Raw genomic sequence first — 12,602 nt, forward strand, 5'->3', positions numbered from 1 at the left:
TTCAAATTGTAAGTCACATGGCCTACGCCTCTTTGTGAGAGTTTGATATCTTGAAAGTTATTTTGGGAAAGTTATTTTCCATGCCTCCTTTTTAATTTTAAGGCAAGGGTTTTAGATAATGGAATTTTCTCCATATATACTGAAGGGTGCATAATGACCATAAGTGGAGACACACCCAAAAAATTTAAATCAATCATTCTCACATGACAGATACCGATATATTATGGCACCAAAAATTGGCATTATCCTTTTTTGACTTGTTAGTGTTACGTTTCCAAAATTCGCGTTTTTGTTTTAGAACATTTTTCTGCCAAATATACCGAAACTTAATACTCCATTGTGCTTTTAAACTATTATTTTAAATTGTAGGTCACATGGTCTACATATTTTCGTGACAGTTTGATATGTTGGAACAGATTTTTGAGCTAGTAAAAGTAAAAGTAAAGTGCTCCCCTGCATTTTGCCATGAAGGTGTATAGGGGTGTGGAGTTAGGGCCCCACACTTTCTTGATCACGGCTGGGGGTGATGTGATCAGCACCATGCTTCTGGCTACCTTTATCCGTCAAAGTTTCCTCCAGATACCCTCTTGATATGACGCTGGGAGGGCACCTGAGCAGTTTAAATAGGTGGAAAAAATCCTGGTTCTCCCCCGCAGGGGATCGACTCCGGGTTTCTCGCATGGTAGTCAGACGGTGTGTGCTTAGCTTGGTAATTCAAAACACATCTCGCGTGACAAATACTGAAGATGTGGCTCCCGTGTTACGGTTGATATGCACTCGATCTCCTATTAGAACCCTGCCACTTTGCTCTGTGATGCAAATGGTTTTGATAGAAGTTTAAAAAGTCGTGGGAAATACATGATTTAATGTGGCTGTCGGAATTTTTCCATGTATAAAACAGGCATTATAGTTTACTCTTGAATAAAATGTTGGAAAACTTGCATGTTCTATGTACACAAACATGGCCTAGAAAATACGAGAATGTTGGACTTCATGGAATTTTTCATTTTTTTAAAAAAAAAAATCGCTAAAAACGCCAACAATTCGCATTATTTTGATATTTTGAACAGGCGAAAAATGTGTCCAGACATCATTGCACATTCATAAACACAACTTCGCAGTAATTGCCATTTTTCACGGTTATCACGTTTGCGACAAATCAAGGTCCCTACTAATTGGAAATTACTTTCTGGCCACCCCTCGTATAAATTAGTAGATGGAAAATGAAAATTTAGCAGGGCTGGCAGAGAAAAGTCAATTCTTGAAGAAAGTGATTTGCTTCTATGATTCGAGTAAATATGATATTAAAATATTTACGTATTTATTATTAGTATTTTATTTCATAATATTGGACATTAACTTCACTCAGTGAGAGATTAATGACCATCTCTCACGAGTTTAAACAGACAGGACAGAGAGTGGCGTTAATTTCATTGCAATACTAGTGTTGCAGTAAATTTGAGGTTGGGAGCATGCACTAGCCAAATTTTAAAACGTTCACAAATGCAGTTTATGTTTCACTTTTTCGTGATAGTATTCAATATGTATCCCGTTTTGTTGGATTCTTCTTGATATCTAAGAATAGTGCAATGCCATTGCAAACGTATGATAAGTTGTGCGAAACCAGTAATTCGTCAGGATGATGAAAGAAAACCTTTGTAAGCACTGCTACATCAAATAAGGTGAAGTGAGCCAGAAGAGTAATAAAATTCCAGCAGCATATTTGCAATCTGAAGCTCTTCTTGTTTATGCATATGATTTTTGTTGGATGTTGCAGTCCGAAGACATTCAACAAAAATCAATTGCATATGACTGCCATGCATGCAATTTCTGTTGCATGTTGTAGTGAGATACTTTGTCGGGTGGTGATATTCGACAAAAATCGTATGTATCAATGGAGCCTATTTGTTTCCATGTTCCTTCAGTTTGTCCAACAAAATGATATACTACGACGTCCGACAACTATCAGACGGTGCCACCCACTCCCATCCCCTCCATCTGTTGACAGTTCTGTCCCCTTACTACTCCCAAATGGACAAGAAAAAATGATAATTCAATGCATTTTCCACGTAATAATTAGAGGTTTAAAACATTTTTCTGCCCCTCCGGAAATTTCTCTCCCCTTCCCCCCTCCTGCCATCACTGGTTTCTGGCACCATGGTTGTGTTGTGCATAAAAGGGGCCTAAAAGTTGAGGCCGAAACTTAGCAACAAGATTTCCTGTTCCCATGCAGAGTTCCATAACAATATCTTATATATATATATTAAAAAATATCAAGACAAAATTCCCTGACATTTCCCTGACTTTTTTTTGACACCTCAAATTCCCTGACTTTTGCTGGTTTTCCAGGTTTATCGCCACCCTGTTTCTTCCTTGAACTTGTATCTTTTAGTTATTTAGAATCGCTTTTCTGCCACTTTTGGCTAATTGCGACAATGAAGATGAGTGAAGATTGGAAGAAGTTTATTAAGGTACAGTCAGAAATAACATCCATGCCCAGGTTGGGATTTGAACCTTGGAATTTTGGTGGCGAGTCCAGAAGTCAACAGCACCAAACCAGCAAAAAAAAAAAAAAATCTTTCTTAAATTTCCATTACCTTGTAAAAGGGGTTGTGACCATTTGAAAATCTCATATGGAACACAGAAACGAAAACGTATAACAAAAGCTCTCACACTTCTAAATGGAAGGGTAGAATATAGCACAGCCAACTACAACTCAAAACAACTTAATGAAAACATTTACACTTCCTACTAGCAACAAAACTTAAAAATGTACGTAACTGCATTACAGTTTCATATTGCAATTCTTATTACACCAAATGGCACCAAAAGCAGATGTATATAGTAAAGCATTGTAGCATTTATCCACACAGATCTGTCGAGCCCTCACTGGGAATCGAACCCGAGACTCCTTGATTAAAAGCCAACGGGTTAACACTACACTATTGGAGAGGTGTAATAATAAGTTATAATAATTATTATTATATTCTTGTGGTTTAACTCAAAATAGGAGGGCAGGGAATATCTGACTCAACTGTGCTTACTTTTTTCGGATTTCAAACCGTTAGCACACTTAAATAATCATCCTCACATTTTCTACAACCTTTTAACCATTCGCTGCTAAGGAAAAATTTTGAAAGATCGGGAGAAATTTTAGTCACCAACTTCAGTCATGTTTCAAATAAAAACCCAATTAAATCCTAATAAAATATATTAATTTCCAATGTAAAGGCTGTTGCTTGACCTATTCGAGCTCCCTTCCACCATGGTTCAACCAAAGACTTCAACATTTCACAGAAATAGTTAGGTTGAAATTGAGGCTAAAGCATCGTATTGTGAGAAAGTTTGAGTTGTACCAGAGTCAAGGACATGTTGCCAGACATCACCATGTGAAGCAAAACCAATATGATTTCCCATGTCTTCACATTACTCTAAAACTATAGGACAATTACTGAATAGTGCAGTCTGCGTGTCCTCAAAATTAATTTTAATTTCCATGACAGCTCAAGCTGAAAAATGTTCTACATTTCACAGAAATTGACTTTGGATCAGGTTATACAACACAGGTAGGTGACATAATTTCTAAGATTTTAACGAGAATTAGAATAAAAGTCTACCATATATATCTTTAATTTCAAAATGCCATTGTGATTCTGACTCAAAGCCTCCAGCCATCTTGAAACACACCCTTACCTAAGTTGTGCTTTTGATTAAGTGTGCCAATACTACAAGTTGATTCAAAATTATTGTCCAAGGTTCCATGTTCTATAACTTTAAAATATAAACAAAAATAATATGAAAGGGTAACTCAAAAGGCTGTACTTTGCAACACTGCAATTGACACACTGAAATCTGGTAGATTACGAGGTGATACTACAAAATCGCAACTGTTCAAGAAAAAGTAATGTGAATACTTCGAAAGGAAATCTGTTGGCACAATCCACATCATTAGCAGAATTCTGTGAGGGTTCTCCCTGGACTGGGAATCTTGGAACAATAAGGGAATTTTGTAAAAACTGGGAAATCTCAGGATGCACTTTTTCTCGTTTTACTATAATTACCATTGTGATTAAATTCATTCAGAATTGACTTTTTCATTTCTTTATCACTCATTTTCATAGAATGCAGGATAAATTTCAATGCATCTTAATGAAGATTTAATACTATTTATTAATAAGATAAAAGTCTCGAGTATTTTTCGAGAAGTAAAAAATGTATTTCTTTTCACAAAATAAGCAGGAACCTTGTCAGTATGGACAACGTTAGCCTTCACATAAAGATGCTGATATTGGTGAAAGTAATTTCAAAAGAAAGTGAAGGAGAACTCTTGTAAGTAGACTGCTGGACATATTACATTATTTAACAATCTGCAGCGTTGCCTTTTCATGTTCTGTAAGCGTCCATATAGTGCCGCTTCCAGCCTGAAAATTGTAGGCCATGGCAATTACAACAATAATATTGAATCACCTTGTACTAGGTGTTGATTCAGATATGAGAATGCTCTTACTTATTTTTAGTATTCTGCAATTATAGTTGCAAACGTTTGAACATAAATATTATGTGCCAATTTGAATATTCTAATCTACGACAGTCTGTATTGAAAATAATTGTACATTTAGTTCTACGATTATCACAATATGTTTAACAAAATCTTGTACTTCGATAGAAGCTCTTCTCTATTACATTTTTGCTGTATAATAATGTTCTGAATTCTGCATAAAGTATATGATATTCAAACCCTAATAAAGCCTCAATATTATTTCTTTGTATCACACTTTCTTTGAGTCTCAGTGGTTTCTTATACTTCACATAATATGTTTTTCTTACACTTCATAAACTTCAATGCCTACGTGTCGTCTAGAACGGTAACACTGTTTTCGGCTTCTTCTTTGGTAAGTCCGTGAAACCCTGTTAAGTGTCCAGTAAGTGTATATCGGCGACGAAATCTCATATTGCAAAAGTTACATACAAACTTCGGTTCGGTACCGCAATCATACCGACGATGCCGCTTCAGCGTTCTCTTTCGTAGATATCGCTTTCCGCACAGATCACACTGGAAACCAGGAACTTCTAATTGCGACAGATTTTCCACTTCTCCCCAGATATACGACTCCCACTCAACTGCTCCTGAAAGGTGGAAAGAAAAAAAACGGGCTGTGGATTGCGATAACTTTTACAGTTTATTTTATGAAAATATAGATATAACAATAAAAACAATTTACTGTGCAGTTTGAAAACACCAAGCAAACACCAACGTTACACAAATATTAAATGGAAACTAAAGTACTTTATAACTTAGCATCACCTATCAATAACATAAAGAATGATTACTAATAGTTAGATAAGGTACAACTGTGAACTCATTAAGCCATTTTGACAGTGATCCAATGTTTTCAACACAAACGCAACCTACCAAATATGTCTTTTAGAGAAATTCTTTGCTCTTCAAACACACATCATCACAATATGAAATGCTATAGAGCCCTTTACTCAAAAGAACTGCAGTCACGTAAAATTATTTTGTTGCAATTAGCTGAAAGTGGTAGATTAACAGTGTAAAATAACCAAATCAAAATTAAATTATTGAAATAAGTAATTGGTTTTTACGACGATAGGTCAACATTCATCTATATGATATTGAAAAATATGTTTTCATCAGAAGTTATGTACGAAAAATCCCATGATACAACAAAGCTGCTGCTTCTTCTTCTTTTTTTTTTACTAAATATATATCAAGTAGACAAATGTGACCTTCAGTTGAAGGAAATATTTGGATCAGGGAAATCCGTAACGTACTTTCCCATATAGTACACAGATTTGAATAGAAATTTCATTCTGATTGTAGGCACGAAACTCTTTGCAGCATATTTATCTTAGTACATACCTGTTATCAGAATCATCAACATAAATTGAATCAGGAAATCAGTAAGTTATCCTGATATCTTGAGTCAGTGGTATTTTAAATTGTATCTGTGGTCATTAGTAATTTTTATGATAATTTTCACATTATTGCTGTCATGGAATAACATGAAAACATTGTTGTAAATATTCATAAAAAATATTATATATTGGGCGACTTTCCAAGGTGCCTGAATTCAAAAGTTCAGATTTAATAAACATTTCTATTAATATTTTTTTCATTTTCTACATTTAAGTTGTGTTATATTAAAGGAATGGGAGATATTTTAGAGACTGTGATAACAAGTACAAGGAGAATAATAAAACAATCATATAGTTGAAATAAAATGCAGGTTCAATTGTAAAATTTCTTTTTATTGTTTGTAATTTTGTATAATCAGGCAACTCATACAACATATAATTGATATCCTATAGATTTAGACAATGAGTATTGAATACTTAGAGCAGCGGGAACTGGAAATAGACCATCTTTTGATGAAGCAAACTGAATGTTACATAATATCAGAAGTAACTAAGGCCACTCCTTTGTTTATCCCCGAGGATTTTGGCTGCAATATACAGGGTTTCCAAGTGAAAGTGAGAATCTTGTATTAGTGTTGTTGTTTAACTACCCAGAGCTTTGCGTTTGCACAAGTAGATGGCATTATATCTCAGAACACAAGCTGTTATCATCGAAAGGTGTTAGTGTGTTGGGTGCACATGCTGAGACAAGTTGACAACATACAGTCCTGGCATGGGTTCGTCCAGACAGGCTCAGCAAGCAGTTGTTTAATTTTTAATGGCATGAGGTGTTGATGGAGCCCAAATTTATCGTCGTATGGAGGGTGTGTATGGGAATGAGTCTTGTCATGGTGTACAAGATTTGCTGCAGCGCTTCCACTTGTAGGGCCTTGATGACCCCCTTTATAGCCCTGACCTGTCACCCTGCGACTACATCTTCAGGCCACTAAAAAAAGCCCCAAAGGGCCACCTGTTTGCTAACGATGCTGAGTTCTGGGATAAGTTGAAGACTGGTTCCGCAGCCAACCACAGACGTTCCTTGCTCGGGGTATCCACAATTTTGTGATGCGCTGGGACACTTGTTTGAACCGACAAAGCTATGTGTAGCGGATATGTAGTCCACGTATCACTATTGCTTCCTGCATGTTCACATATTCCAATCAACAAACCATGCCGGAAAAAACAAAAGTCTCGCTTTCATCTAAGCAACCCTTATAGATGCATCCTTATGGGGCTTCGGCTCTTATTTTTGATAGACAGAGGCTCAATTTGCTTCAGGCGAGAAACAGTCTCAGCCACTCTAATGACATCTTTACTCTTTGGATGTATATCACATTGAGGTACATTGTGTTCATTTTTTTCCACTTAACCTAAACCCTGAACATGCAACAAATAGGACCTTGCATATACAAGTTATTCTTATTTATTGTTTCTAATTCCTGAACTAGTTTCAATGGCAAATACTATAATAAGCATTCTAATTAAAGCACAATGTATGGCTAACCCTGAAGTCTAGGAACTGTATAATACCAACAGCTTAACATAAGCTTTTAAGCAGGCTGTCTAGGCAATGGGAACAAATAAAGAAACATATAGTTTTCATTCGGAAATAATTGGAATACTGTTTATTTCCACTGACTCGCTTCTAAGCGTATACACTTACCTAGTTAACTTGAGTAACTAACACATCATGTGCTGGCCAATACACACACATACAAGCATCTATACATCCTCTAACATTCTTATGCACAACATATATGAACAGCTTATTGCTATCTCAGCATATACATAACACTCTAGCTAAATACATTTCAATTCTTCCTTTACTCAATAATCAATAATATATGATAAAAAAATAATAAATAAAATTAAAATGACAGGAATTTCAAAAATAATTTTAATGCTCTATTTATGGGATATGTTTAATCACGTCAAAGCATTTAGGCATTTTTAGTGATAAAAGTAAGCAAACATAGGCTCCTATTTTTGCCTTTCTTTAGAAAGGAACAGTACTTGCTATGTAGGCATCCAATGCACGATATGATTATTAAGACTAAAAATATAATTCATACACTATTTATTCACATATATATTTCTCGTATACATTTATGTCAAGCAATCCTGAATAATACCTGGATAATATATATTTTTAATAGGCTATCCAGAAATTACACAATGCATTTCTTATTAAATGGATGTAAACATCTTTTCATTCTACATTCGTGGAAGGCAAAACTTGTTGTGTAAAAATGCATAGTGCAATTCAAGGATAAGCCATGAATTTGCATTAAATATTTGCTTTACTTTTGATGCGTTCGCATGTGTAACACAAGATTGTGCTTATGTTTTGATTTCTTGCGACAAACAGGACATTCAAACTGAGGTTCGACGCCGCATTCAAAGCGCAGGTGGCGATTGAGGCTGTGGGGACGAGCGTACGTATTGCCGCAACGGGAACAGCTAAATGCCCCTTTCTCACCCAAACTGCCACGTGGAGCTCTTGCCCTCGTAAGTACATCTAACTTATCAGCAGGAATCTGGGAACCAGCTAAGAGCTGAAGCTCTCGCTGATACATGCTGTATGTCAGAAAAGATCCTGCGCTATACTCAACCTTCCCTTCTGAGGCAGGGTCTGAAAAATAGAATGAAGAAGGGTGTGTTATCCTGCTGTTCAACAATTTAATTTCATATCAATAGCAATTCATCTTTCTCAATAAGAAAAATGTATTTCTTAATATAAACTATTGGCAAGAATTAATCAGAAAAAAAGTCACACAGATAAATTTTAGATAAAGGGCAAGATGCAATTTACGTGAAGCGACTCTGTCAAACGCATCAAGTAAAATGTTTTTATTAAACAACTTTGCATGTTGTGAAAGAAATTAAGAGTTGGGTGTATAAACTTATGTATTGATGCAACCCCCAAGCATAAGACTTTCATGTTTAAAAGTGACACATTTGTAATCTACGTAGGCATGCTAGTATACAACTTGATCATTTGTGGACTGCCAAAATAATCAAATATCGATAGTTTTATGTATAATATAAGGAAACGTCACACTATAATTACAAAAATTCTAATGTCAATTTTGTCTCTAAAATATATTGTTAATGATTTGTAAACCAATTTGTTTCACCAGCATTTATACTAGTCAATTGATGATAATGAAGATAGTGAACAGTCATTAACATCTATGCTTGAGTCAGAAGTCAAACATACAGATGGTATCTCCAGGTATAGTTAGGTGTGTATTTATCATTAGCAAAGCTTGTGCATTTAAAACTTACGTTTAATCATTCCATCACTTTTGAACCGATTTTATCCAGTTACTATTCAATGTTCACAAATTTTCCCTCACTATATTTATTACAAATATACAAGTAATACAATGAAAAGCCAGTAAGGGGAATGGGGTATTTATGGATCCAATAAAAACTTCACATGACTTCAGTTTGAAGTTGTCTTTACATTGATGTCCAGAATCCTATGCTCAAATATGCAAATTCTCTTCAACGTCACTAAAACTATGAATGTGCACTCAATTTCCGATTTTCCATCTTGCAAGCACATTTTATCATTTCTCATGCCTTCGCAGATGAACAATCATATTATACTTCTGCTTGAATTTCATTAAGCAAACAGGACACTCAAATTGCGGTTCCTGTCCACATTCATACCGAACATGTCTTCCGAAAGAACTTGGGTGCTTGAAAACTCTTCCGCACTTGCTACACGAGTACATTCTTCTTGAACTACAGCTGGACAGTCGGGTATCAGTTTCTCGCAAGGCAGCCATAGAGACGAGAGAAGCTCTTTCAGTCAAGCTGGCACCAAAACCACCTTTTGGAACTGTATTAGGATTCTTCATAAAATTATCTCCAATAGAAATCTTCATGGGATGACCCACAGTATTTGTCCTCATCTTGGTTTTATTGCAATTAATGCTTGATCTGTTGCTCATTGAGAGCCAGAAGGCTGATGCTTGTTCAGTCCATTCATCTTCCGTGCGTTCCCACTTGACGCGGGTGCAGAGCTCGTCTGAAAGACAAGAATATATCCCATTGTTACTTGGCCATCCACTGAATACTCCCAACAATGTCCATCAATGGTCTTTTTTTATGTATAAACTCACAGCGGGATTATAAGAAAGTGGGTTCTCTAGGAAGGTTGGGAAATTCACATCAAATGCTTCCAAATACATTTATTCTGCACTCTCTCTCTTGACTTCATTTTAATACACACAACATGCAATTCTTCCTTCCTTCCGACACTAATTTCTGAGGAATCATTGGCTTATATTGCACATACAGTAAACTCAACAATACTTCACATGAATATAAAGAGGCATTAACAAGAAGAGCTATGAATTTGTGTAATAGTGCAATGAAGACTTTTCATACATATGAAGCTCTCTCATTTTAGCAATTATAGTTTCTGGGATTTCTACGTCTGATATTACAATGTAAAACACACATAATTCTGGCTGTATATGAAGATGGTGTAATCAGCACCATACTCTGGAAACATTTTAATCACAGGCATCTAGGTTTGAGGCTTGTCACCTTAGGGAACTTAAGAGACAGCAGTGACCAGCAACAAGCGACTCGTGTCACTTGGAACCGACCTTCAGAAATAAATGTAAACTTTCGGACTAAAGTAACGTGACAAGATGCATGTGCTACCTGTTGCCTAGGTGTTGGTCAGCCATGCAGAGTGAATGATTTTAAACAGACTGGGGGAGGCCATGTTGCTTGTCACTTTGGTGTGAAACTCCATGCCACATGTCAGTTGTTGCTTGTCACTTTGCTCTGATAGCCTTTAAGGCAAGTGCCTTACTGCCTACAACATCCTCCATTTTATAAGGGCCAATCAGGCAATTATATACATTTGAGGAATATTATTCCCACTTTTCCTCTTACCACATCAAATTATGCATGCTTATATCATACATCTATCATAACTAAGTTAGGCTAATTTTGCTTAATGTTAAAAACAAAAGTCACTTGCTACCGGGTAGAATTTAATGAAGTTCGAAGATTTGTGATACTAGCTAGAAAGGAATGCTGAAATTGTTTATTAAATCTTCAGTCAGTGTGTGATGCACTCATGATTTGGGGACAGGTTTGAGGAAGGTGACACAGGTTATCCTTGCTGGGAGAGGTGTAACCTTTCTGTCCCCCATTCACTTTGAGTGCTGACTCTAGGGCAATATTCCAAAGGTTAAATCCTTATGAAAATATTATATGTTTAAAGAGGTTTTCTCGGTATATCTGCCAGGTGATTTCCAGATAGACTTCACCGCTTCATCATTCACCAGCAGGAAAGCTTCAAAAATTATTTCATTACATCGTTTGCTAGGAATACAGAATATGATGAGTTGAAATCTCAGATGTACTATGCTAGATTTCAAACTTCAAGTTAGGTTACAAACTCTATTGTGCACACACAGAAACATTATGAAAGTTTAGACATAGGACCAAGAGCTTCATAATCAACCTTTCGAATTGATGGGTAAGACATAAATACCGCTATGTCTACCAAAATATTAATGGCAATCTGAAAGCCATTTGTGGATGACATATTATTATATGACTTTGTTATTTTTTCTACAACTCAAACCTCCATTGAGAGAGACAAGAAATGCAAGTAACATTCAATCACTTTCTAATACTTTCTCTGCAGAAAGTCACATAAAATTTGTGTCATATTCCTGTATTTCTTATTCTGCCATTTTCCAACTTTGAAGCTTTCGTTGAAAAACAAAAAGGATGTATGGTGTGGAATAATATAAATCTCTGTTTGTGTTCAACACTTAATTTATTTTCTTAAAATAGCTAAGTATACATGATAATATGTGATACTGACACTTCAATATAATAAATAAAATGGATACAATCTGTAGATAATTAATTTCCTACCATGAAAATGCTACAAATATTATCATATTCTAAAATTCTCTGCCCACAAATGAGCAGATACTACTGGGTGACGTCGTGCCTCATCCTGATTGGTTGGAGTCTCGGGGAGGAAACAACCATGCTTTGTCTTAAGGTATTGTCACTGTGGTACATACACTGAAACAACACACCTCTCAACAATGTGAATGGTGAGTATGTCTGTAGTTCGTTAAACTGGGCTTTCCTTTAATTTGCATTAGTTTTCTTTTAGAGATTGTCATTGTTTAATACTTCTGTATTTATTTCAAATGTATATATTGTGTATTTGTTTAGTTATAGGGTAACCCTTTCTTTAATTGTATCATATATGACTCATTATTCGCTCCCATGATTAGGTACTGACCCACTTAATGATAAAACGGATTAGTCTTTGTATAATGAATTTGTTATAATTCTCTTGAAATTGATTGTTGAAATATAATTTATTGTTCATTGTTGGTTACATCTTTAATGTTAAATAAACAAGAATGAATCTTATTTTTAAGACTTTACAATCTGTAGTGAGTAATCTCATGCAACAATAGACTCATGGACCTCTGTGGCAAAGTGGTTAGCACACAGCACTATAACGCCAGGGGTCCCGGGTTCGAATCCTGGCCTTGTCATGGTTGTTCTGTGTGTGTCCCTTATCAATTTCATGATATCATCACCACTCACCCTTGCGTTCACGATTAGCCAAAAGTGGCACAAATGTGAAAATAAACCAATCAATCAATAAAAAGCAA

The 12,602-nt window shown here is 35.7% G+C and overlaps 1 protein-coding gene across 4 annotated transcripts in view; it reads right to left on the bottom strand.

Moving 5' to 3' along the window:
• LOC146004770 (uncharacterized) overlaps positions 1-12,602 on the bottom strand; it is a 239,756-nt gene that overhangs the window by 76,657 nt on the left and 150,497 nt on the right. The window contains exon 5 of one of the 4 annotated variants that reach the window (XM_083143771.1): positions 7,183-8,551. The exons of 2 other annotated variants lie outside the window; for them this stretch is intronic. In XM_083143771.1, coding sequence (XP_082999897.1) covers positions 8,220-8,551 — 332 coding nt within the window. In that variant the 3' untranslated portion in view covers positions 7,183-8,219. Of the gene's footprint in view, positions 1-7,182; positions 8,552-9,454; positions 9,959-12,602 lie in introns of those variants that run through there. One more of the 4 variants, XM_083143758.1, reaches the window with a different exon arrangement.

Source organism: Lepisma saccharinum, chromosome 22, assembly GCF_977018435.1.
Source record: "Lepisma saccharinum chromosome 22, izLepSacc3.1, whole genome shotgun sequence".
Lineage (NCBI taxonomy): Eukaryota > Metazoa > Arthropoda > Insecta > Zygentoma > Lepismatidae > Lepisma > Lepisma saccharinum.